The sequence below is a fragment of the Periophthalmus magnuspinnatus genome, chromosome 3, assembly GCF_009829125.3.
Source record: "Periophthalmus magnuspinnatus isolate fPerMag1 chromosome 3, fPerMag1.2.pri, whole genome shotgun sequence".
Classification (NCBI taxonomy): Eukaryota; Metazoa; Chordata; class Actinopteri; order Gobiiformes; family Gobiidae; genus Periophthalmus; species Periophthalmus magnuspinnatus.
In genome coordinates, this window is record NC_047128.1 from 17,200,215 (window position 1) to 17,228,186 (window position 27,972).

General features: G+C 40.1%; 1 protein-coding gene across 9 annotated transcripts in view; it reads left to right on the plus strand.

Moving 5' to 3' along the window:
• Window positions 1–309: 309 nt before the first annotated feature.
• The window catches only part of neo1a (neogenin 1a), a 312,642-nt gene continuing 284,979 nt past the window's right edge, over window positions 310–27,972 (plus strand). For 5 of the 9 annotated variants that reach the window (XM_055232512.1, XM_055232510.1, XM_055232513.1 and 2 more), the window contains exon 1: window positions 311–858. In XM_055232512.1, coding sequence (XP_055088487.1) covers window positions 768–858 — 91 coding nt within the window. In that variant the 5' untranslated portion in view covers window positions 311–767. Of the gene's footprint in view, window positions 859–27,972 lie in introns of all 9 variants that reach the window. The other 4 variants (XR_008649252.1, XM_055232509.1, XM_055232511.1 and 1 more) reach the window with 2 other exon arrangements.

Below are 27,972 nucleotides of genomic sequence, written 5' to 3' on the forward strand. Positions count from 1 at the left end.
CCAGCGTGACATCACTGCAAAGTATCAATAGCCTACTTTTTGGAATTTACTTGAATATAAAATTGTGCTAGTCTAATTTACAAAAAAAACATTAGCCTAGTGTTTAAAAGTACAATTATTCAGCCAGGTGAGTAAAGCAGATTAGACTGAAACCTTTGTCTAAACGCTGGAGCAGATGGTTGGACACTGTGTCCTGTCCTCAGGCGAGTCCCACACCACATTTTGACTCTCTCCTCCGCGCTCCTCCAGGATCCGGAGTTCCGTGTGAGTCCACGCCCTGTTTTCCGGGGAGCCGCAGATCCAGCCCTACACACAGCGCTCTCTCTCCACGTCCCGTCCGTGAGCAGCGAGCTGGCCACGGCGCACATTTCCCCTCTGCTCGCCTCGGATCTTTTTTCTCCTCTCAGCTCGGCCGTGATTTCAGAGCGGGACACGTATCGGAGCGGTAAAGTGTGCGCGCCGGTGCGTAATCGCCCTCAAAGCTCTTCGCGGTTACGCTGCGCCTCTGTGCCAATGGATTGATCAGAGTATTTTCTCCGATTCGTGCCTCGACCAAGTTGAGAAAACAGTCCGTGTAACCTGCGGCTCTTCTGGAGCTGCATGTCTCCCCCGGTCTGTTCCAAAGTGCCTGTTTCCGGAGGATTGTAGGATCGTGAACTTTTTTTCGTTTGTTCGTTTACGGGAGGCGTCCTGGGATTGTACGGATTTCTATATTTGAGCTTCTCCTGGATTTCCCGAAACCTGCAAAGATTTCTTGGTGAAAAGTGATGGCCGAGCGGGGAGCTCTGTGGCTCCTCTGTCTCCTCTGTCTCACCTTTCTGCTCTCGGAGTGCGCCACGGCCAAGCATGTCGACAAAGGTAAGGCCGATCCACTCCGGCTGATGTTCCTGTGTGTTCCATGTGTGTTTGTGCGACCCCACAACTCACCTCCTGAGTCTGGGGAAAGAAAACCCTGTGGTCGGAATGCAGGCTGTTGGCTCTGAAAATGGAGCTAGGCAGCTAATTGTGCTGTGTTCAGGTCTGGCGCTCTGTTGCCTTTACGCAACTTTGAAAGTAGGCTAGTCTTACTCGTGTCTTTGTACAACTTGAGCTGGACACGTTTCTGTAAGTCTGTGCTTTAGGCTTTCAGACTGAATGCGTGCTGTGTACATGCTGTGTGCTCTACTGAAGGTGTGTTTGTGCCATAGGAGCAGTGTGGAGAGCGGGGCGCAAAGGGAGCCTCTGCTATTTAACCATTTGTTGAATTTGTACTTCACTATTCCCACATGTGTGTTATATTTGATTTTATTTACATTTAATTAGCATACGCATTGTCTGCACACTCCCTTTTTGTATAGTAAACTAAAGAATAGTGGTGTAACACATTTTAAAGCTACAAAACCGTATGCAACCTATTAAAATCTTTCTTTTTTCAATCCATATGCGAGCACTTTTGGCACAGGCTCTTAAGGGATTTACAAAGCAAAACCTGCACCAAGTCCAACTGCAGAATGGATAGTGAACATATAGGCTTTTTATTCTGCACTTTTCTCCTTTAATATGAATTTAATGATGATTATTTATGTTTTAATTTGTTGTATTGTGATTTTAATATCTTTCTTATTCTGTAAAGCCCTTTGAATTACCGTTGATACAAATTGTGCTATTCAAATAAACTTCCCTTGCCTTTCGTAGACTATTTAAGTGGGTCACATTGATTTATCGTCCCTCCTATATATGTATAAAGAACAGTTTAAAGCATTCATGCAATTCCATATCCGAAATGCTTAACTATAACCATCTTTGTTGTTGGTTTTCAAAGGTGCTAGATATTGAAAAATGGGGCACGGTCTCGTTCACAAGCTGCTCTCATCAGTCCAACAGACTCCCCATTACCTGAGCGTCAATACTGGTTTTGATGATGGGTAAACACAAGCTCCTTCGGCTCTAATTGTTTAGCAGCTAGAATCCACAGATCCAGCTCATTTTAGCCGGCGAGAGTGGACTGCGTCGGTCTCTCCTGTATCTTCCACGTATTGATTTGTATCTGAGAATCTAAAGGGTGAGAGAAGTGAAATTAAACCTATAATGAGCCCTATCCACTCTTAAGAGCCTAAAACATTAATTAAAGAGTTATTGACTAAAAGCTACTTCTCTCCGTATATTTCTGCGCCTAAAGTAAATAATCTATCATGAATTGCTGGAACGGAGTGGCAGGAGCGTTTGATTACTGACGGTTTGGAGTCTGATGCCTGTGCCAACCTGCTTTGTGCCACTGTGTCCTTTGGCAAGACACTTTGTTTGCATGTTTTCCACTGGTGTGAGTGAATGATTTGAATCCCTCAGCGGTAAAAAGTTCATTTGTAAAAGTTTTCTGTTTTTAGGAGTTACTTTTTTGATGAATGGTTAGACGTCTGCTGAGATTGTTACATTTTTAAAGGTAGAGTACGTAGCTTTCGGAGTTGGCATGTCACCTTCCTGATTCCAGAGAAATAAAAAGTTAAAACCATACTTTGGAACATATGGATGCCTTACTATGGAAGATGAAAGCCAAACGAACAGCATTTCCATGGAAACAAGCAGGTGGAGTCAGGTTTGTGGAGATGCAAGCCTGCTCACAGTCAGGACGGTTGTTTTTTTCTGTGCTTGTCAGAAATAAAAATAGAAAGTTAAAACCATACTTCGGAACATATGGATGCCAAACTATGGAAGATCATAGCCAAATGAACAATATTTCCATGGAAACAAGCAGGTGGAGTCAGGTTTGTGGAGATGCAAGCCCACTCACAGTCAGGATGCTTGTTTTTTTTTTGTGCTAAGATAAAACATGCTTTTATCTTAGTCTTTTATTGAATGAAAAGTTATATACTGAGGCTTTAAATGGCACTGGACATTAAGTCGGTCTCGCTTATGTTCAAGAAATAATATTGAAAGTAGTTTTTATAGTTTATTTTATTTCTTGTCTTATTGCCCAACCTTAGTTCTAGCCGTGAACAGTCAGGCCTCTCTTGTAAACAAACCAGCTTATCACTTACTTTGTTGATTCACAGCCTTCCATATTTCTACACAGAGCCCATATAAGATCTCAGGTCTGGGCTTTATCACTGCGTCCATCGTGACAGAGGCAGGTCTTTATCTCCGGCCCTGTGCGCTCTTATCAGCAGCAGCACCAGCCACCAAAGCCTGGCCCACTTCTCTCCATCATGGTGCACTGTGATCTGCTCCAAGACTCCGGGAGGAAGTATATTGTTCTGGTTTAGAAGGCTCCACTGACGGCTCGGTGTGAGTATGGAGGCTGATCAAACACGCAAAAATCTCTCTCGCCAAAAGTGGAATGTAGCGTGACTGCGACTGCAAAGTGGTAATCTATCAGTATTTCAGTATATTGTGATTAGGGCTGTGCAGTAGGTTGAGTTCATGATCTAGATGTTTCAGATGGAAAATAGGGGCCTGTATACTGTATAAGTAAATGAGATTAACTGTTTTTGAAAGAATCATCCATAAAAGTTGCACTCTTGTTATTTGTCAGGGATTAGGGATTGTCAGAAAGTAGCGAAAATCAGATGCTAATCAAAGCTAAAACTAGTATCGAAACTAGATACTCATTTGAGCAAGCATCAATACTAAAAAAGTCACAATCACAGGACAGAAATTGATATTGACTTTTTAGTATCGTGACAATTCTATTAGGTATTGGTTCCACAAACTTGAGTAGAAAAACAGCGCTACTCTAAGCTATTAAAAATAATTTCACATTTTGTTTACTTGTGCTGACAGAGAAGACATTGAACTTTAGCCAGTAATTAGAGACATTAACTTTTTTCTTTTCGCAATGATGCAGATGCTGAATTGATATGTGTGTGTTATTTTACAATCTTTTAACACAGGAAAGAAACAAAAGTCTGAGGTCTTGAACGCTACTCACTTAACTTTTGTATGCGTAGTTGTTTGGTTGTTTTGATCAGACGTATAATTATAGATTTTTTTTTTTTTTTTTCCATCTATTTTTAAGATTTCCAGCCCCCATACTTGCAATATTGGGTGCAAAAAGTCCTGGTTTAGAATGGGTTTGATAATTCTAGTTTATAAGTTCTGGTCTTGTGAACCTGCAGCTTCGACTTTGCTTACAACTGGTCTTTATGTTAACGTGAAACCTGAGATTTTTAAGGTGCATGGCCATGACAAAGGAAGTAATTATGTCAAAACTTCACCTGTATAGTTCAAATTCATCCGTTTCAGATTACAAAAGTCCAGCTAAATGGCATAATCAGCTTTGTGCTCCTTCAACTCACACAGGTTCGACTAGACCCAAAGAAAGCCAGAAGGACCAGCCCCTCCTTCGCTTGCCCAGTACAAAGGAGTGCGATGGGGGCAGGGAAAGCAAGCCCCACTGTCTGAAAGTCATAAAGCAGCAGATTAGGGGGGACCTGGAGTTCCTGTGGGAGCTTTGATTGGTTCCAGAGAATTGGACGGCGACCCACACACAAGCAGCGGGTCAGGTTACTAATCATGGGGTGCCCCTCGCCAGAAATATCTGCTTATTCGAACCACATTTCTCCCAGTTTCTTGTCGGCGATAGAGCTGTTCTTTGCTTTTGTTAGTTGCTGCAAAGTTTATGTAGAATTGAAATTGTGAGTGTTTTTTGTGGGAAGATGTGGGCAGTGTGAAGCCTAAAGTCCCATTGTTTAACATTTCAACCTGTAAATAGACTTAAATGTGAGCCTTTTTTTTCATTACCGGTGTTTATTTACTCAAAACTACCTTGAGAAATGTACATGGTTAGTGTGGGCTTGCTTCTTAACAATCCTGACTCGTAACTCAGGCAAGGAGTGGGAAATAAAGGCTTTTATTTTAGTCTAGAATGCTCCTTGCACAGCATTTCATCCTATACAAACAGTAGCTAGCAGCATCAAGGTCGTTATTAGGAAAATTTGCCATGTTACTTCAAAATTCAGTCGGTATTCTTGTGGTAAAATGATCTCATGGAGTTGTATGAAGTTTAAAAACATGGAGGAGCTAAGACTCAAACTCCTAAATCTTATAATGCGAAAAGAACAAAACCACAGTGCTGCTTATTTCATCACTCATGACTCAAAGATGTAAACTTTTCACAGGCTGACCTCTCCTTTGGGACCGCATTGGAGTGTCCATTAGGCCCCGTCTTATCTGGTTAATCCTGCAGGAGGGAGCCAGCCGCTGATTGTCTCCCCGTGGACAATGCAAATAAGCTTCAAATGTGTAAACATATGACAAGCGTCTCCACTCCTCCAGACCACTCTCTGGGCTTTTGGCTGAACGGACCACCTCAGCAGCAGCCCCTGTATAAACAAAGCCTGTTTTCTTAAGTTTAAAAGCTCCACTGTGGAACATTGTGATTTATCCGATGCTAAGCTGGATGACCATTGTTGACTCATTTTTACTGAAATGACAGAAGGGCTGAAAATAGTTGAAAACCTGGAAACTAGGGTTGACAAAAGTATTGGAAAAGTAGATGCTGAAACTCATTTGAACAAGTTCTGATCTAAAAAAATCACATTCACAACAGAGATGAAACTTTCTTGAATAGTTTTAGAATGATATTGAGCTGTTTCGGAACAAGTATAAGACACATAGACTAGTAGACACCCACTATACCATCTACCTGGACGGCTGAGGGGTTATATAGATGTAACACCACATCGTAATATAAAGGGAAGTACTATGTTTTATTGTTTAAAATGACATTGTACGCTCTAAAGAAAAAGTACCTTTATTATGATCATGGTATGGGAATCAGTATTGAGTAAGTTTATTCCTTAGTATCAAAATTGAGTTTTAAATAACTTTGTGGATTAGAGCACTTTAAAATCATGAATGGCATGTGATTCTTGTATTAGTGAGGCAGTTTCCTCTTTTAGATGATTAATGCTGTTGGACATGTGCGCTGTGGAAAGAATCTAAAAATAATTATCACAAATATGTAATTGTAACTAAGATTTGTCAACACCAAAGAATAACCCATTTACAGGAGTATTTTTGTTCAACTGAAAATAGCTGTGTTTTGACGTGTGTCTGTCACTGTGTTGGAGAATGTGGGTGTTTCCTATAGGGATGGCCACCTGCTGTCGAAAGCCTCCAGAACTTGCTACTTGCAAACTTGAATTTGGAATATTTTTCATTTTGATCTGAGTACTGTTGTTGATATGTATTCAAAGTTTTACTTACCAGAGTTAGTGTATCTTTTATTATCCATTTTTCAAAAATAAAAAACTTTGTTAAATCTGCGGTTTCTTAGTACACTTGCAGATTATAGTTTATTAGAGATCAATCGATATGGGGTTGGGATATGGGCCAATACCAGTTGTTTCAAATCCAGATATACCAATGGTCGATAAGCTCTGCTGATATTTTTGGGCCAATATGCAAGGCGATCATTTTCACCACATAATGTTGTTTATGTTTACTACAATCTCATGAAAAGCCCTTTTTGTAACCACATATAACTATATTCTATAAGGGAGCTGTGTAGTCACGTTTTGCACAGTTATCTCTTAACACAGAAAAGTGTTCAAATAAAGCATAATGTGTATTCTTTAATAGAACACCAGAGACCCAATAAATGTCATTTATTCTTCAAATGACTACAGAACAGCTTTGTATGAATAGAAGTTCCAACATTATGTAGGCCAAAATCAGCCTGTAAATAGTCTTATTACATCCTATTAATGGTCCAACAGGATATTGGCTTAACCGATATCATGGAACCAATACCTGAACCAGCAAATTTTTCAGTACAGACACCTATATCCAATACCAGTACTTGAATCGGTGCATTCCTATTCTTTACGCAGCAGGTTGGCAAAACAAAATATTGACTGATAGCTGATATGCTATACAAAAAGTACAATTATCTGTCTGTCTCTATATTGTTTTGTATAACGTATTAAAACATGTCAAAACATCCTCAGAAAATGTGGGGCCAATGAGCAAATCTAATTAAAACTATAAAAAATAGCTACAGATTTACGACGCCAAAGTCACGTCATGTCTGTCTGCACCCTCATTGATCTATGCATACCAAAGAGTAGCTCGATGTCTTTTGTCCATTGTGTCATTGGCAGGGGATAGTCTTTTTGTCCGGGATTTGTGAGGGTCAAATGAGAGTGATCATTAGAATCATTGGGCAGAGGGGGCAGGCGGTCTGACAGGAGTTTAGCACTGGTGATCAACAGCACCTCTACCGGATCAATACCTGGTGAATAGGACGCTTTGACATCTGCTGGTGGAGCGTCTGGTGCAGGGACACGGCAATCAGCGTCTGCCATTGTTCACTGGCTGATTATGGTTAAAGACCCGACCTGTTAATTTGACTCAGCCCACAGATCCGGTCTCCTGAGGGTCTGCGGGGGGGAGGTCTAATACTGAACATAAATGACCACGGTTTACCACTGATCATGAGCCAATTCTGAAATGGCCGTTTTCCAGTATTGACAATTTGACATGCTAGTAAATGAAGCCAAACTCATTTAGTTTAGCTAAAATGAAGGACCATCACTTTGACATTTGAAGGGTTGTCAGAAGAATCAATACACAGTAGTCAAAACTAATACTTATTTGAACAAGACTCTTTAAACGATCACATAAAAGGGACAAATCCTGTTTTTTTCCTGAGTCTGTTATATTTAAAACGTATTACAGATGGAGGTCAGATAAATGCACGTTGTTTGTTGCCACTAATAGAAATGATCGAGTTCAATATTTGCACTTTTTGTTGAAGTATCTAAAAAGTAACAATGTAATCAATACGGAAAATTGTCTCTTAGCCCATCTGAGCTTATAATATCACATTCTAGAGTCTGAAAACCACCAATAGACCCTTGATTTCGAAATTAAATGATTGAACTATTAGTATTTTAGTACTAGTGGCTTTTGTGCGTTGAAATGTGACTTTTTATGCAGTTTTAAAGGTCCCATATTATGCAAAATCTGCAATGACTCTTGTGAGCTTTGCGCCATGTTATAATATTATTACCTTATCAAAAACGCACCTGGAGTTGTGTTTGAGTTCAAGTACTGCTTTATTATTAGTCTGTCTACATGTCCAAAGCTTAAAATGATACTATTTTGTATATTTACTGCTGCTTTGCTTTCTCTATCTCAAACACTGCTAACCTTCTGAATGCTGTAAAGTCGCCCAAAACCCTGCAATAGCCCAGAGGTAAAAAAGAACAGACATATTGACTAGTTGTGAACAAAATCACCCTTCCAACACAAAATCCAAAATGTTCCAAGTGATCGTCAAAGGGCCTTCTCCACCTCCCGGCCGTAGCCTTGTATCGCGTTCCAAAATGAGAAAAATAACCCGTTTGTCAGACCTCTCCTTCCCGAGTCCTCCGGTGTTCCGAGGAAAAGCGTAGAAGACTAGTCACTTTCGCAGTGTTCCAGTTTCTTCTTTCTGCTCTTCAGCTGTGAGCACAAATCCAGCAGCCTTGAAAGCGTTTCTTAGAGCACTATGACATTTCCATCTTTTCCATTAAGCAATATTCCCCCTGCTTTTCATTTGGGAGCGCTGAGTTTTTTCCTGCCTGACGCCGTTCATACTGCGGCTTTGGGCTTGTCATCAATGGCGCACGCGGCACAGGGCAACGTGGAGGAGACATTCTGAAGAAGTCGAAATGTTATCCTCAAATAGGCAGGTGCTGGCAGATGGTAATTATGGAGCTGCTATATTTGTTATCTTAAGAACAGAGTGGCTTCGTGCTTGTGCATTTACATGGCGAGGTTAGGTGGCAAAGTACGGGGGTCTGCTACTTTTTACGTACAATAAACGCCGCTGTACAGTTTTTGATGTTATGAAATTGTCCAAACGTTGCTACTAGGCCTGTCACGATGATTACTATATCGACTTATTGTTCTATATATGAAAGATGAAACTATATTTTTGGGGGGTCAGTTGCACTACGTGGAGATTTTTGGTTATTTTTTTGGCAATACGATAAGATTTAAGCCGTAAAAGGGTTGAATAAATAACTTCTATGACTCTTTACAGATGCAAACTGAGTACTAAAGTGTTTCATTCTGCTGTTTATCTATTGCACCTCGTCTTTTTTAACAATATTGTAGATTTAGAATAGGTTTTGTGGTTTAAATCTGCTCTTGGGGTTTTGTGTCAGTGGCATGAATGAGCTGCAATATCATCGTTTATCGTCTATATTTATTTCAGTGATGTATATCAAACTGACAGGCCTAGTTACTACAATAGGAATAAAAAACTGGATGGTTATTGGGTGGATAACAGAACAGCATTGGTTGTCTGCGATCACCATATTTACTTTAGCAATATATTTTTGTATTGGTGTTAGTTCTGCCTAGAGTATTGATATTAGGATTTCAAAAAAGGAAAAATTCCGTCTCTTTTAAAAAAGCTGACATATTGTAGCTTACAGTGTTCACTATATTGCTAATTGCTACTGGGATATTTTTGTATTTTTAGAATAGGCCTGTCACGATCATTACTATATAGACTTATTGCTCAATATATGTTAGATAAAACAATCATTTTTGGGGCTCAGTATTTATCGTGGGCACTTTTTCTTAGTACTAGTGCGGAAATTTTTTGTAATTTTTCTGTTCTAGGATGAGATTTGAGCTGTAGAGGATTTAATAAATTACTTTGATGATTCATTATAGATTTAAAATGATCACTAAAGTGTTTCATTCTGCTTTTTATTTATATTTATTTTAATTATTCATTTGGAATAGTTTTTTGGGGATAATCCCGGTTTAGGGTTCTTGTGTCAGTGGCCTAAACTAGTTTCACTATTACTGTTTATTGTTTCTTTTTTTGTCAGCAATATCTCGAACTTCAACATTTTTTTATTGTGACAGGTCTACTTTAGCATTGTTAAATTTTGACCAGTGTACGCTATGTTTCCCAGCATATAGAAACCATAGACTCTTAGAACATGGGTTACATTCATTAACTATTTTGCACATTCTGGTTAAAAAAAGAGTTTGTAAATGTGAAATATAGGACGGATGACGTGTCTATCATTCCCTTCCTCTCCCTAAGATCTCCCAGAGCCCTCTAAAAGCCCAGGCTTCACATCACTGCTATAGTACATTAGCAGTATAGTCTGTACTTACAATGGAAGTATACAGCAGTGTTTTTGTTCTTTGTTGTGAGTCACGGCTCATTCATGTCTGCTCGTCTTTTAAGGTGAACTTCTCCAGGCTCCAGAAGTGTCCCCGCTGTGCCTCTGGAAGACGTCGGCACCCGTCAGCCCCTGTCTGCTGTCGGTTGCCTGCTCTTTCATGTACAAAACACTGGGAAGAAAGAAAAAGTTTGAATAGGAATCATTAAGCAGATCTCAACTGTGATACGAGGAGATTAAAGATGATTCATGTTCTATTGTTTGAGAGTTTAAATGTTTTGACATAAAAATGAAACAGAAAATATACTCCAGACTTAAGTTTTGGCAAGGCCCTTCTGATCGTTACATTACTGCATAGTGTCAACTTTCTATTTAAACAATTGAAACCAGGAAGTCCTTCACCAAATTTGTTCCAATCATTTTATCGCTTAACTTGTTTCAACTGCGGAACATCATTAAACATCATATTGACAATAGCCTTGCTGCTAATTTGTCGTTTCAAAATGCTTCACTCCCCCACTCTTGCCAGTAGAGGGCACCAGACTAAGCTTTCAAAAGGAAAATCATAATGTACTTAATAGTGTTGCCACGATACTAAAATCTCAAACTCAAATAAGGAACAGACTCGATACAGAATATATTACTCTACTCCTTACACCATGTGAAATACCAGTGGCAAGTTGCAAAGTATAACACATCCCCTTAAATGTATTTTTCCCGTATTTTTCCCTGTTGCTTTTAAGGCTGAGCTCATTTGGAATGGACTGGACTGTAGATGTGTGCTGATGGTATGATGCTTCGACCTAAAGCACCTCTGGGAGAGCAGTGTTCTCGTCTCCTTGGAGATGAAGCACACCGCTAGCATACGGCCAGAGATGTGCAGATGCTACATGTCAATAAGAGGAGACTACTCATGTCTCATACTGCTACACACGGCTGGTACGAGGCCGAATGTGCACAGAAGGAGAAGACATTCTTTACTCTTTCCAATCCGTTTCAGTCTTGGGATTCAAGTAAGAAAATAATAAGAATCTTTGCTTTGTTTTTCTGTTGGATGCTTGTTAAAATTTGAGCAGGAATGATCCAAGTGAGTCTCTTAGATATATTGGGCAGTAGTATTGTCGCCACACTAAAATGTCAAACCCTGTTTCATTGCTAAGGAATAGACTTGACAGTACTGATTCCAATACCACAGTGAGAATAAAGTAAAACTATTTAGACAATAGAATGTGATTTTGAAGATTTAATTGTAGTACTTTCTTTTATATTCTTTCTTTTATGTGGCCTTATCTGTCGTCCAGGTACTTTCCATAGTGATCCATGGGCGTATACTAGTCTGTGTCTTATACTTGTTCTAATATATCAAGATAATTTTAAAGCTATTCAGGAAAGGTTTATTTCTGTCCTGTGAATGTGACTTTTTAGCATTGATGCCTGCTCAAATGTAATGTAAAAATTCAACTAGTTTCCATATTGGTTAGTATCTGTTTTTCGATATTGACTTTTGACAGCCCAACTGCGCAGTGCACCATTTACTCTAATACCACACCACCAAGTGACATCACAATGTGGACCGATTGTTTTGTTTTTTGAAAGGGAGATGGACTAATCATGGATGACTCAAAACCATAAACTCCATGTATGTTTTTTTTATATATATATAGAAACATTGATAAAGTGATCGGTTTATAATATAGCTCTTTGGAATTCTTGTAAAGTGATAGACCATTTAACTGCTAACTGGTCATATAAAAACTGATATCCCGTCCCTGGAGAATGACAGGGGTACAATGCTGACACATAGTGAATAAAGTATCTCCGTAATGAATAATACAAACACAGTTCAGAGAGGGTAGTTTCACTTGAACTTATTTACTGATTGCACAAACGCATGTCGGTCATTTTTTAAAGGGTATAATGGATTTAAAGAATGTTGTCTTATCAAAAAACTTACATGGAATATTATAGTGTTTGTCATATGCACGGTTTTGTAATCATCAAATCATAAAAGCAGGAGTATTACGTAAAAAGTTACCCCTCTGGTAGCCATGGCAGTCCTGTCCAAATATATGTCACCCAAGCTCCCACACGACCATAAGTATACAAAAGCAGGATGCAAAACAATATATTACAACTTCACAAACCTGATGTGATGTGCTGTAGTTTCATTAGTGTAACAAGGACTGTGTCGTGCTCTGAAGGGGGAGTCAAAAGCAAAACAAATTTATTAAGCATTTTAATACATTGTTTTCAGCAAATATAGCACTTTCAAAACTATAAGGTAACACGGTGATCTAAATATTTAATGTGTTAGCAATGAATACACCATAGAATTATAATACCCTCTTTAAAAAAAAATATATAGGATTCAAAGTGACAAGGATTGAGCAGAACTTTTTCCTTAACAATATTTAAATCAAAATACTTGGATTTCCACTGTAAATAATTTAAATGAGCTGTAAGAAAACCTCTAACAAAAACTGCTGTATTTGTCAGGAGGTGGGTGGAGGTTGTGGTGTTGATGATGACGACCCTGATGTACTTCCAGAAGAGTGATTAGCCCTGGGTGCGAGCTCGCTGTACCTGCTGTGGGTCACGTGTGCTCGGCTTGGGTTTTTGGAGGACGTCCAGAGTGAGATGAATGATCTGGACTCCTTTTCTGCTGCTGGAGCCGGGATCATTCTTCAGGCGATGGCGGTTCAGTTCTGGCTTAGTCCCGATTCAGTCATAATTATACTGGATTAATTGTTGTCTGGTTGGGATTTTAATTTGGATCGGTGTTAACAATGGAAGTTGGAGCAAAGTTTTTCTCTCCAGGTCAGAGGCTCTTATAGAAAATGACGATTTGTGAATCAGATACTAATCGATACTAAAATTAATACTGGAACTACTCATTTAAGTATCGATACTGCAAAAAAGTACATTAACAGGGCAAAATCTGAGCACTCCTGAACAGTTTGTATAATTTTGAGCTTTAGCAGAAGGAGTATAAGACCTCTTGACAACATAAAGTACTATTGTTTTTGTGTGTGAAAGTTATATTATTTCGTATCATTGTGTCTGAAGTTTTTTTCTCTCCAGGTCAACTGCTCTTATGGAAATGATGCCTTGTGGGTAAAAAGTATTGAAAATCAGATACTAATATTGAAACTAGATACGAATTTGAGCAAAAATCACATTACCAGTTCAGAATTTAAGCTTTCCTGAACAGTTTGTGTAATTTTGAGCCCATATAGTGACATAAAGTACTATTATTTTGTGTATGAAAATTCCATTCTATTACCAAAAAGGAGCATGTTTTATCTTCACTGAGGTATCGTAATCGGTATCGCGTATTGAGTCAATTCCTTAGTGTCAAAATCAAGTTTGAAATTTTGATACCGCACTAATAAAAAACACTCATTTGGACCCGTTGTTGACGACAAAAGTTCAGTTCAAAGTTTTTCTCTCTAGGTCAGAGGCTCTTAAGGAAATGACACCTTGTGAATGTTTGATTTATCTCAAGTTTGTGCCAAGAAACATGACTAATTGTAAACAACAGAAAACCACATTTCTTGAAGAATGCGAAGAAGAAAAACTTGCATAAACTCTCACCCATACCATCTGTTTTTAAATTTGTTTTTTGGCTTTGACTAACCATAACTCTTGCACTTCTGGATTGGATTAGTCACTTATTAAATGATGCGTATATACCACAACACAAGAAAGTTAAAGGGAACCGTATCAGACATAATGCCCATGCAGTAAAAGAATAAATGTATGACGTAACTTTAAGTGGTGCTGTAATTTATCAGGCCTGAATCAATTTTTTTTAAGCAAGGTTTTTTATTAACTCCTCGTGTTGGATAGCGGTTTGTTGCGTTATGGCATTGGCAACTCTTATCTTATCCACATGGCAAGAAGTCAGTGTTGCATCAGTGAAAAGGGCATCAAAACTATGAACGGACACATATTGGATAGGATGTGATGTAATAAACAAAAAAGCGAGAAATGTTTTTATATTAGATTCCACACGATGCCACGCTTTGCTTTGATCGTTGCTTTTACACACTCTTATCGTTCCGCTAATGAACCCTGACAAGGCACATGTGTGAAGTGAGAACCACTTCAGGAGACTTCATCGTGATCATCACTGAGAGGAGAAGGCCAAGGGTTTGCAGCGCTGTCGACAAAGCGGAGAGTGGTTACTTTGAGGAATCGGAATCGAAAATCTCAGTAGAGTGTTGATTGACTGATTTGAAGCTCGGCGGTTCGAATCCCGGTCTTGACATAAACATCGTTGGTGGATAGGCAATTCCAGCTCCCACAGATGAATGCTGTTGTTGTGTACTCGGGCAAGACGCTTAACCCCCCTCGCCCTCAGTGTCGGCGTATACTGGTGTATGAATGTGTGTGTGTCTCCTTGATGTAAAGCGCTCGGGAGTGACTTGAACGTGGAAAAGCGCTATAGAAAACATAACCATTTTAATCATCAGTTCCATCCATCCATCTTCTTCCGCTTATCCGGGGCCGGGACTCCCAGACTTCACTCATCCCAGACACGTCCTCCAGCTCCTCCGGTGGGACCCCAAGGCGTTCCCAGGCCAGCCGAGAGACATAGTCCCTCCAGCGTGTCCTCATATATTTGATGTCTTCCGTATGTATATAAAATGTAGAAAGTAGTAAACACGAAGAAAAAAAAAAGATTGAATGAGTTTGTCTGTTCAAACATCTAACTGGTAGCGCCTCTGTCTATGAATGAGAAAATGAATGCGTATTTTGAATCAACATGACCTAGCGGCTTTGTAGGTCCAGCTAGGCCCTCAGCGCCCTTGACCTGGTTTGTGTGGGATCCTGGTACGTCCGGCTTGGTTCCACTTTATGTGAGTGTTTTGGAGTTTTGTGAAAGCGCACTTTTGCACACTGCGGCTAAGAGGCTCGCTGCAGTCAAAGAGGCTGTTGATGTGCTGGGGGTATGGGGGGTATGCGGGGAGGTACGGTGGGGGGCATGGGTATAGAGAGGCGATTGTGTACCCCCTTCTTCCCCGCGCTCCTTGCCAGCGTCTTGTGGCTGGCCTGTGGCTCTTGGCAGCTCTGAAAAGGTGGGAGATGTTTGTTAGTGTTCATGTGGGTGTTTGGATGGGACCGCGCCACCCATCTGGAGAGCAGCTGCTTTATCAACAACTTTGAACGGGTACTTCAAATGCTCTTCAGGCAATGGAAGGAGTTGTTGTAGGTTGGCGACTTGGGATAGCTTGGAAGAGTGCGCTGTTGGTCAAATGTGTTTACAAATGGAGTGTTTAAATAGCCTGTGTTATGGTATTTTCTGATCTATGTTATAGTGTTGTTTCCTCATCAAAAACATAAATTGATTATTTTATTCCATTCACACATTTAACACGCACATCCTGCAGGTTTAGGCTGAATTGATTTCTGAAATGGAAAACACACAGGAAGTGCTGCACTGTGTTCTTAAACTCAATACACTTTCATTCAAATCGTTTGGACAATTTCAGGTCCTGGAATTGCCAATCTCTATTGAACTAAAGGTAAAAGGAGCTGTTAACTTAAACTACTGCTTCATGACATCACAAGGTGGAACAAAGCATTTTAACTTTTGGAGATGTGGCCAGACTCATAACGCAGTGTTACTCAAACATGTGTGAACGAAACAAAACACGACTCCCATTTATGTTATTAAGGAGGTAACAACATCATTATAACATTTTAAAGCTCACAAGAATAAATTTTGCTCTAATATAGAACTTTTAAATTTGTGTGCAAAGGTGCATTATGTAACGGTTTATTTTCTCCGTGGAAATGTTGTTCCTGGAATGTTCCACAGCATTATGTTAAATCTCCATGGAGATAAGCAGGCAACTCCACCAGAACAAGTACAGATCTATGGAGAGGCAAGCCCACTTGCAGTAAGACAACATATTTTTCAAGATATTTTTGAGCAGTATCACCTCCAATTGAATAAATTAAGGATTGATAACTTTAATGTACCAGGGTGCAGCATTCGAGCAAAGCAATAACATCTCTAAGGAGACAAGCAGGTTGCGGGCCATTCACCTATATGGAAATTTGTGCTCTGCATTTGACCCATCCATCTATTCACAGCAGCCTCTTAGGCGCAGTGCATCTCCTTATTCCAGATCATGTGCTACGTTCATGGTTTGGAGAAATTAGTGTAGCTTGTTTTAGCACCTAGAGGAAACCCACCCAGACAGAGAGAGGCCCATCTCTTCAATATGAGGCAAATGTAAAACCACCCTGCTACCATAAAATCTTTATCAGCAACTTCCTGCTTAAAATGGTTATGAGTTCTTGAGTTGTTGTCAAAACAACAGGATTTTGTAGTTATGGCATGGGATAAAATTACTCTGTGCACAACATGGCAAAAATAGGTTAAGCCCATGAAATAAACAAAAGCAGATGTTTTTAATCAGAACTTGTTGCCAGCACGTAGCATTTTGCGTAAGCCTGAGGAACACCTGAAGTATCCGCTCCACATGTTTCTTGTTAATGCTTGTGCTGCTTGCTAACGAGCTGGTGCGTTCGAGGACTGTGCCAAAGCTGCGTTGTTTTGGATTCGCCGACTTTTCTTCACATTTTTTCTTTTTCACCAGCAGCCGGGTGGGAGCTGGTTTTTCTGGTTTCAGAATTGAAAATCCTTGGAAAACCGCAGAATTTTTCCCTGCTAGTAGGCGTAGTGTTTGTGCTAGTGGAGTAGAAGGTGTCGTTTTTAGCTCTGTACCAGTACTTTTCCATGGAACGCCGTCATGCATGAGCTGGCCCAGAGCGCCTGATGGTTCAGACGGGAGCTGAGCATGGATCATTTAGGCTTTTCATTGTGCTGGTCGTATGCACACTGTTTTAAATCCTTATCCCCATACTTGGTGAGCATGGTAACAAAACCCTGGGCAAAACTGAGTAAGAGTACTGTAGTTAGTTTAAGATTAAGAGACAGAAAATGCAAAAAGTTGTGAAATAAAGTGGAAGTAAAACTCTTCACTAAAATCAGATCAGATGGAACTTGAGTTTCTTGAGCTTTTTAGAAACAATTAGACTTGAGACTGGAAATATTGATACTTTACAGCTGATGTTATCAACATTCCCTGGGGGTGTGATGCTAACTTGAGGCACTACTGTCTGAGGCTAAAGTCTAACTCAAGTTAGACTTTATCTGAATTTGTTGGAGCTACAACAGGTGAGCCAATTTATGCTGTTAAACAAGCCTCTCAGACAAAACTACAGTAACAAGCTAGCTAGCATTAGCCAACAGTATATTTAAATGGGACCAGTGAACGCTCAGATTAATCACAGGCTCCTGAAAATGTGTTATTTAAATCCATTTTGTATTTTGTCATGGTTTTCAGACAATTTCCTGGCTTTTACCTGGCTGTTTGCTAATGTGTGCATTGTGTCACCATGGTAACCGCTGAACATTCCGGCATATACGTACATGCAGAACCCCCCCCAGTGTGATGTCATAGCAAAGTATCAACAGTAGCAAAAACTTGTACTCATGTAAAAGTACTGTAACACTATGACAGTGGTTCAAGGAGTAGAGGAGGTCAGTGACCCATCTGGGTCCATCTGGTTCATACTGACGTTGTGTCCTTGAGCAAGCTTTTAATTCCCTCATAATTGTTATGCGCAGGTAGTGGCTGGAGAGGCAACAAAAGTTAGCACCATTTAAGTGTAAGAAGTATAGAAGCTCAAGGTTGAAAAGCGGATTATGTAGCGATCCAATTATGCACATTATGTTTTTTCTCTGCCTCCGTGCTAGTCTCTTGTGCACCATGTTGAGCCCTAATTCCTCCTCATTTCCTTTTATTTACCTGCTGCCATGGCGACTGTGTGGAAAAGAACCATGCTAACCTGTGTTTCTGCTGCTAACCCCGAGCTTGTTTGGCCTGCTCTCGGATAGAGCCTTCTTTGTGCGGTGCTGCTCCTTTGGCGTGGGCCTCCAGTCAATGCAGCGGCTCCTTATGTTATTGGATCTGCTTCCTCTGAGCTCATGTGAAGCTAAACCAGGTCAAACAGGCAAAAGCAACTGTGAAATCACTGCTGTAAGCCTTTAGCGAACAACACCATGATGTCACGGAAGGCAGTAAAAGTCTGCAGACCTTTACAGCAAACGTACTCGTTTCTCTTTTCTTGTCTTTTATTTTTTTTAGAACTTGAATTCTTTTTAGCTCGGTCACTTTTTCTTGACTTTTTGGGTAAATAACCAGTTTTATGAGTTCACATAAAAACAAGATCCTGCAAGTCACTCTAAAACCATGCACAGCTACGTAATGGAGCGTACAGCAACTACCAAATTTGACTTGCTGTAACTTTGTGGTTGTAACACTAAAGAGGGGGTATTACATTTCTATGGGGGATTAATTGCTAATGCATAACATATTTAGATCACCATGGCACCTTTTATTGTTTCGAAAATGCTATTCACTGCTAATGACGTCTGAACATGTTTTATAAGTTTCACTTTTGTTTTTAAGTCCCTGCTCCCTTTGCTCCCCATGCTAAATCACTCCCCCTTCAGAGTGCTATCACATTACAATCAGTGTGCATCCCGCTAATGAAACTACTGCACACCATATCAGGTTTGTGAAGTTGTAGTGTATTGTTTTATATCGTGCTTTTGTGTTTTTATGGAAAACTGCAGTGTGGGACAGAATTATACTGCTAATCGTAAGGAGGGTTTGAATTAGGGCCTAGAAGAGATCGTTTGATTAGGCAAATATGTATGAATGACCTCTAGAACCTCTTCAGGCATGTTTTTGATTTGGCTAATATGCGAAAACTGAGCAACTACCTATTAGCGTGGTTGTTGAAGACTATTTGAATCATACGTAGTAATCACATTCTAAACACGTCTTGGTGCATTAACACTGGAGCGCAGACATGTTCCATAGACTTTTTGTGCACCCTCTCCGCACAGCTGCACCTGTGCCTTCAGCCTGTGTCTAAATACAGATGTAACCTCTGCCTGACTCTGCGCACAGCTGTGGGGGAGCGGGGACACACGGGGCCTGCCTCTGTACACAGGGCTGTATATGGAGCTATCAAAAACACACTGTGATATTATGATATTACGAATAAACCTCACGGATCAGTATTCACATGTTACAGTCTAAATATGGACCATTTGTGCGATTGGGATCAAATATCAAAAGATTCCCATTTATTATTCATTATATGAGCTTTTGAAACTTGGATATCAGATATGAATATTGGCATCTCAGGCTCTATAACCTACAGGGGTAGAGTACACAATATACCACCTGTTTATGTCCATGGCACGGTTATTGCTTTTCCTAGAAGGCTCCAAATTATTGCATTAAACTTGGCATCACCTGCTTGTCACCATGGAGATATACAAGTTACAGGTCAGATCTGTACAGAGGCGACCCCACAAACTGTAAGAGTCCATGCTTTTCATTGTATGCTTAACCAATACAACATTTTGTAATTTAATAAATGCAAGATGGATATTGTTGCCATGCCGTGAAATGTTGCAGGCAAATCAAGGACATCTCCATGGAGACAACAATGGTGGACCTCCTACCAGAAAAGTTGCACAGTGCACCTTTTATAGTGTACAGTGAAATTTGTACGTACCACTAGTGTTGTCAAAAGAACTGAAAATCAGATACTAATCAATACCAAAACCATTATCACAACTAGTACTCATTTGAGCAGGTATCGATGCTAAAAAAGTCAAATTCAATGGACAGAAATGAACCTTTCCTGAATAATTTTAGAATGATCTTGAGCTCTGTCAGAACAAGTATAAGACACATAGGCTGAGCGATTCCACAGATACTCTACATGTTAATATATAAGAAAGTACTATGATTTAATGTTGAAAATCACATTCTGCTTAGTATTGCAATTGCACTACTACCCATCCAGAAGGAATGACTGGCTAGGCTAACAGAGAAACCGTTCTATGATGGCTTCACATTGGTTCTTAATGATTGCTTTTCATGGGGATAATACAGTCTTTAATGGCTCTGAAAATGTCCTGGACAGTGACATCCTCCCCCCCGGTGTTACCGCTTCATCGTCCCCTCTGCCCCCTCTCTCAGGTCAGCCGGCCCGCAGCAGCAGTGGCTGTAAAATGGCCGCCTGCCAACTGGGAGCACCTGCAGAGCTCCAGCATTCCATCACAGGAGCCCAGCACACAGATGTCATACGAGACCCGGGAGAGCGCTTTCGCCTAGGGGGGGTAGGGGAAGCTGCGCGGGGCGGAGGGGCAGAGGTTTGGCACAGCGGACCCGTAATGGAGCCCAAGTGAGAGCCAGCTGCTGCAGACACACTCCTAATGAGCTGTCCCATCCTGGAGCGGAGACGAGAAGCCACCGCCGAGGCTTGTCTGCGCGTTTAGCCCACTCCCTCTCAGACGTCCTGACATATTTAGGTTTCAGAGTGCTCTTCATTAGCGTTTTAGTCACTACATTGCGCTGCTGCTTAGCGTTTGGTCTGTGCGCCACGGATTTGCTCGAATACCAAAGTTGAAATGTTAGCTGTTTAAGAAGGTGTGGAGAGTCATGAGTTGCGTAGGAACCCGAGCCTTAGCCAGACAACTGGATGATCTTAAAGTGGAGTCCTGATGTACTGTAGTAGTTTTACAGAGGTGGGGAAGTAACCAAAAATTGTACTTGAGTAAGTGGTGCAAGATATTACTCAAGTATCAGTAATGAAGAGTAACTGTTGGGACGTAACATCAGATTTATAATTTGAAGTTAATGTCATTTGAACAACAAAGCCTTAAAAAAAAAACAAATAAAAAAGCAAACTGACATTTTCAAAGGATAGACAGAAAAATACGAAAAACTAAGGAAGGAGAAGAGCAAGAAACACAAATGTTCGAAACATGACAAAAACTTTACATTGACAATATGACACTTGTAGACTTACTCACATTGGGAAGAGTAACCGCAACCTTTTCTCAAGTAAGAGTACTGTCACTTCAATAAAAATATTACTCAATAGAAGTAAATGTATGCTGTGAGGAAAGTAAAGAAAAGTAAAGTCAAAGTTCTTCTAAAAGTTACTCAAAGTATATGTAACTTAGTAAATGTAACTGAGTACTACCCAACTCTGATAGTCTGTAAAATACTTGATGGTAATTTGGAAACGGCAGTGGCACAGTGGGTTAGTGTTTGCCCACCAACCAGAAGATTTCAACATTGATGCTTACTACTAATAACCCATGGGCATTTATGTCTTTATGGGTATTACTTTACTTTATAACTTCATTCATGGCATCACAGCAACACAGTATTTTCCCAGTTCTCAGATGATGCACTTAACTTTTCAGGAACAACCCAACCCCAGATCCAGCGCGCATCTGAAGTTTAGTAAATTTCCAGTGTTAAACTTGGGAAAGACAAAAGCCAGCGCGGCGCATTAGACTCTTTGACCTTTTACTGAATGACTTTACAAATGCCATGATGAGAGAAATGACTAAATTGTACGTGCGTGGCCTCTCCATTTCCAGCTCCTATTACCCAGCTCATCAAAGCCCACTGTTCCTCACTGTGAAGGAGAGTCACCCAAGTCACTGCTCCAGAGAAGGACACCCGGTCCGACGATAACCTTTTCACACAAATGAGCGCTCCGGCAGACGCACAAACTCCCGCTCTTGCATTCATACTTGATTTAGTTGGAGTGCTCTAAATTAGTGCTGAGTGCATAAGCATGGCATTCGACTTTCAGGACACCTGCTCGGAGAATCCACTCAAACGGCCACATACCAGGGCAAGGACGGCTTCCCAAAATACTGCGCATCTACTGCAGTAAGTGCCAAAAATTCTCCAGCCTGGATATCCAATTAGGCAGGTGTGAAAGCGGTTTACAGGAGACGTGTTGAGCTGTTTTCAGGCGGGTGTTCAAATGCTTTAGGACGCATTAAGATAGGATTTGTACTTTTTATAACTTCAATTATTGTGTATACACTAGTGCTGTCATGATACAAACATTTGAATCTTTATTTTGATAGTAAGGAATAGACTTGATACTCTATACCGATTCTGATACCGCAATGATAATAACAAACCTTTTCTTTAGACAATAATAGTACTTTTATTTTATTTTTTCTTTGTTATTCAGGTAGGTTCCATAGTGGTCCATGGGCGTGTACTAGTTTTTGTGGTATTAGACTGTCTGATACAGTTCAAGATCATTCATTTCTGTCTTGTGAACTTTTTTAATATTGATACTTGTTCAAATCTAAGTTTTGATACTAGTTTTGGTATTGATTGTATCTGATTTATACTTTTGGCAACCTTATACACTATACAGAATGACTTTGTAAGCAAGCGTGGCAACTGACTAATCAATTAATCGGTCAGTCGAGTCTTGTTTGAAAAAAATTTGTATTAATTGGCCAATTTGTTATTGGGATTATATGGATTTATATGGACCACAGATTAAAAGAGATGGCTTGGAGTGAGGAAATTTGAGATTTGGGATTGAATTTTTTTATTAATCTGCCTTTTTTTTTTTTTTTTTTTACAAATAAAAACACTGTTTACTAGTAGAGTTTTGTGTAAATATGTGTAATTAGTTAAGTGACTGATGCGCATAGCTTTTCTTTAGTCAAACAAGAATTTCTTTAGTCAACAACAGCCCCATAAATGACAAAAATTTGCTATCAGGCTGCCAGAGAATTTGATGTATTCATTGTGAAACATGCTGGAGCACTGTTTTCAATTGCTAATCTAGTCAATTTGTAACTTTTACTGTTTTGAAACTTTTTATTTTACTAGGCCTGTCACAATGATTACTATATCTTAGTTCAGTCGTTCAATATATTATAAAAGGAACTGTGATTTTGGGGTGTCATTATTTCTTGTGGGTACTTTTTCTTTGTAGAAGTGGGAAATTGTTGGTTATTTTTTCTGTATTGTACATTTAGACTAGTTTTAGTGAATAGTTCTGCTTTAAGGTTTGGTTTCAATATCGTTTATCGCACTTCATAATGTGTTATCGTGACAGGCTGACATTTTACTGGTGTTTTTGTGCATTGATTTGACTAAAATTTCCTCAAGGCGAGACAAATGAATCTTATGTTATCTAAATTCAAAAGTGTTTATTTCTTCCGGAGACCAGCTCAGCTCACAGAGGATTGTTTAAAAAATAGATGAATGAAAAAACAATTAAAGTACATTTTTGATGAGAACATTATTAACATGGTTGGAGGCTCAAAGTGTGTCCGTTTTGCTTACTCCACCCTCTTTGATCTCCCCATGGTGCGAGCTGCTGTTGTTAAAGATCTGAACCTTCTCATGGTGGAGTCAAAGGCAGATGTCCCATGCACAGTTGAGTTATTGGCTGGTGCCTTTGGGGTCCGTGCTAGCCCGCGGAGCCCGGATAATGGCGCTCTCTGGCCCAATGAGGCTGAATGGGTGGATCCCCTCTGCCCGCTTTTGTCCCCTGATCTCCCCCCACAGGGCCGCTGCATTCCCGGCTCAGGACAGTGTCACGCAGCCCTACTGCCCCCAAACAACCGTGGATGGAGCGGTCGGCATGGAAACATATACATTGAGAACAAAAAGAGCCAGATGGTTTATACAGTACTTGCAGGTGTTTCTAAAAGGCATTTGTTTACAGCCATAGCTTGGGTATTACACATATACAACTGTATCTGATTTTTTTTAAATGCAGTCAATTAATTAATTTTAAACAGTTTGCAGTGGCTCAAACTATTTCCTCACTTTCCAATGCATTCCTAGCAACATAATTATTCAGTGCCATGAGTTTATAAGATATTTTCACAACTTTAAGAGGCCAGAGCAGAGTTCTACTTCTTGGTTTGTGCACGATAAAAACACGTTATTTTGATACAGCACACATGGCCTCATTTTGACCCAACAGCTGCTTTTACCATATATCTCAACCATGTGTCAAAGTCAAGGTCCGTGGGCCAAATGTCGCCCGCCACGAAATTTTATGTGGCCCGTGACAAAGTAAATCAAAAGGTATGACTGTCTTAAAATATGAGTTTATCAGGAGATACACAGTTACATGCCCATTTTTCATATCTATGCAAATCCATGCAATATTTGTAACTTGAAAAAGGACTAAATATAGAAATGGTTAATTAACAGGATGAAAAAGTAGTTGCATTTATTTTACATTACGTTTGGTTACATTTATCTTAGTTACATCTGGCCTTTGAGAGCAACCAATTTTTTAATGTGGCCCTCTGTGAAAATTAGTTTGACACCCCTAATCTAGACTAATTTTACTTTATTACACAAAAAATGTGTACAGTTCCTCTTAATGTGTTGGAGCACTGAGGAGAAGTTTAAATGGCCTTATTAAAAGATTTAGTTGTAGCTTTGAAGATGCTTTTAGCAAGATATGAAAGCATTGAACATTAAAAGTATAAAGTATGCTATTCATGGGTTGCATGGACTTTGGAATTTAGTTAAATGTGAAAATTTGCATTCAGCTTCATGCATGTTTTGATGAAGAAACACTGCAACTGATTCAGAACTCCAAAGTATAGGAGAGTGGACCTTTTAATAGCACAGCATGACATTTGGTTATTATGTTGTAGACGTCTTTGACCTTTTAGAGAAGATCACTATTGGTTTTATGGGCTCACATAAGGCTTATGTCATGCAGTTAAGTCACTGTAAACTGCCAAAACAGATCTTATTATCGTCAGAACTACAGAAGAACACCGTAATGAGATGGAAAAACATCTGTTTACCTGTGCATGCTAACTTGCTCTCAAAATGGCTCTCAATTAGATGCAACCTATTTAGGACTGCACGTTTTCAGAGCAACGTCTAATTGTGATTATGATTAGATTTGCGTTGTGTGTATTTAGTTTTTTTGTTTTTTTTAATTAGGATTCTGTTCAAAGTTCACATTTTGCACGTGTCCAGAAGAATTGACAAAAAGACTGCAATATGAACTGACAAACTAATACAAGAATCAGATCTAAACTACAGGATTAGCGGTTTAAACCCAGAATAGATTTGCTAATTGCATTCATTCAAATTGCAATTTCGATTCAATCACGATACATTTTGCAGCCCTACACCTATTAGTAGTAGTAAAAATGACATACTAACCTAAGATTTGATTGGGTCTCAAACTTCATTACAATGCATAGAATCCCCAGTGTGATAAAGTGGCTCAGTACATGCTACCTGCACCCCGGATGAGATGTTTTGAGTCGGCCATGGAGTCATCCCTGATCAGCGCTGCCAGAGGAGGTCAGGATCCGCACGTCGACTCGTGTGAGTGAGGAGAGCATAAACAAAATGTCACCCAATACAAACTTTTGGATGTGTTTTCAGTTTGTTGTTGTCACTGCAGCTCCTGTCTTGTCTTCGCTCTGGATATGACACATACAGTCCCTTTTCATAAAGTTTTTGACTCCTGTCTAAACTGCAGCATGTGTTGAATCTGCTAGAACATATTTTCAGATAGAATCATACTTTTTGATAGAGCTCAACAGTGTCTTACACCCATACTACGTATTTTTCTCAATCACATGTTATCCTACATACTGTGGCCCTCTCGAAGTAGTATATAGAGTAATTCGAGCATGTTTGAACAATCTTCATACTCCTGTATTCAAGACGCCATTAATTCGATCAACATGCCCACTGCTCTGTAATTACTTCGTTCTACAAATTCATTTTTAAGTCAGTGACACGCGTAGGATTTGGCAGCATCTTTTTGGTACAAATGAAAAATAAAAATCCACTACTCACTAGCATGATGTGCAGCTGTCCATAGGAGGGGCAGTTCTCCAATTGGGCAATGCCGAAGTTAGCGGACTTGTTTCTCTTATTAAGTCAATATAGCCAATTTTGCGATTTAAACCTTCCCAATTATAACATTATAACTATATGGCAGACAAAAGCACAACACATCTTCTTTAAGTGGCTTCACATACCAAAAAGTGCCAGCAGAAGGTGTCATAACTACTTTCTACGCACTGAAATGAACAACATAATGGCTAGTTTTAGAACATAAAGTACTTTTTCCACATTTCTCAGGCTACACGATTTAAAATTGACCATAAAAACTCCAACGCTAAAGTGCCTAAACAATGAAAAGACGCAATGATTGTAAATATTTGTAAGAGAATGGCTAGTCTGCCGGAAAAGCAAATGACTTCCGTAAGCAGGGTAGGAGGGCTCTTCACCCCAGTGCGGAGGATAGGCTATCCCAGGCCAGCCGCTCCACATTCCTAGCGTGCTGGATGGGGGCTGTGGGGGGGCGGGACGGGGACTGTGAGGGGGCGGGACGAGGGCTGCGTGTGGACTTTATGGGCTGTGTTTCTGCTAGTCCCACACATACCTGCGGTCCAAGTGCATGCTGTAGAGGCTTAGCTCACTTAACCCCTTCTCACATGTGCGCTAACATTAGCCACGGACAGCCCGCCCCAAGCGCTGAGAGTGTCTTCAGCCGGACCATAAGGCTGTGTTGTGCTGAGTAACGTTTGAGCTAATGTCGTGCCCAGATATACAGCCTTACTCTGTTAAAATGCCTGTTTAAGCCTGGTACAATATACACATGGCTACTCTGTGTGCTTCCTGCATTGGTGGGTGATACGGCACTATAAGATCACACTACCAGTCAAAAGTTTGGACACATTTATGCGTTGTGTTTCTTTTTTTATGTTTACTACTTTTTCTGTTGCAGATATTGAAGACATGTAGGAAAGATGTATGGAATTATGTAACAAAAACAAGTCTAAATACTGCATGCTTTATATTTTAGATTCAGAGTCCTCTTTACTTAGTTGGCAAAACCTTGGCCTTCTGTCAATGAACTTCATGATGAAGCCTCCTAAAAGGGTTTTCACTTGATGGGTGTGCCTTGTCTGGGTTCATTACTGGAATGCCAAGAGGCTGTTTAGAAGAATAGTTATTACACACGTGTTTTTTGTTTACTCAATTAATGTCTGTTCATTAATAGTATTGATGCCTTCAGTGAGAATGTACAATGTTACAAAATAAAATAAAAAAAATTCTTACAAGGGGAGAAAAGTGAATTTTTTACTTTTAGTTGGGAAATTTGTCCTTAGTATTTGATCCAACCATAACCAGTGCTGCTATGTGACTCCAGTCCAGTATCGTGGATCTTGTGCTAGTATCCTGGTCAGTAGTACCTAGCTGGGGGATTAAACTGTTGTGCATGTTTTTGGTTGATAAGGTAATCCCAGGTACTCAGCCAGAACATGCATACTCCACCCAAAGGAATTAAACCAGTGACTTTTTCCTAAGAGGTGATAGTATGCACCAGTATACGCCCATGGACCACTATGGAACCTACCTGGACGACCGAGCGATTACACAGATATAAGACCAGGTGGCATTGGAAGTATCAAAAGCGAGTTTGAAATTTTAGTATCGAGCCAACACTGCAATGCAACCTGTTCTTAAAGATATATTTAACAACTTTGATCTATTTCTTCACCGATGCACTTCCGTAGCTTTCCTGTCCAAACAAGTGGAGCAGCAGAACCCCCAAAAATCTACCACACCGGAGCTTTGAAGCCATCCATTGCGCAGATGTAAAGCAAACAGTCTTTCCTTTTAGCTCAAACCCGCTTAATCACCGTGCAGTGTCTGTGCAGTGCTCCTCTGGCTCGGCTCAGCAGCAGTCTGACTCGGCGCAGATAAGATTTCCTGAGGGGAAACAATAGTGTGAAACGCAGGAAGCCATTAGAAAGGCAGGCCGCGTGTCTGTCCTGCTGAGTAAATAGTGTCTGGGCCTCCCCCCTCACACAAGCAGCACTCCAACAATAAAGCCAGGAAACACTGTACTCTCCAGCTCTTTGTCTCCTGAATGGGCCAAACCACACATGTCACAATGTCAAGTTTAATGT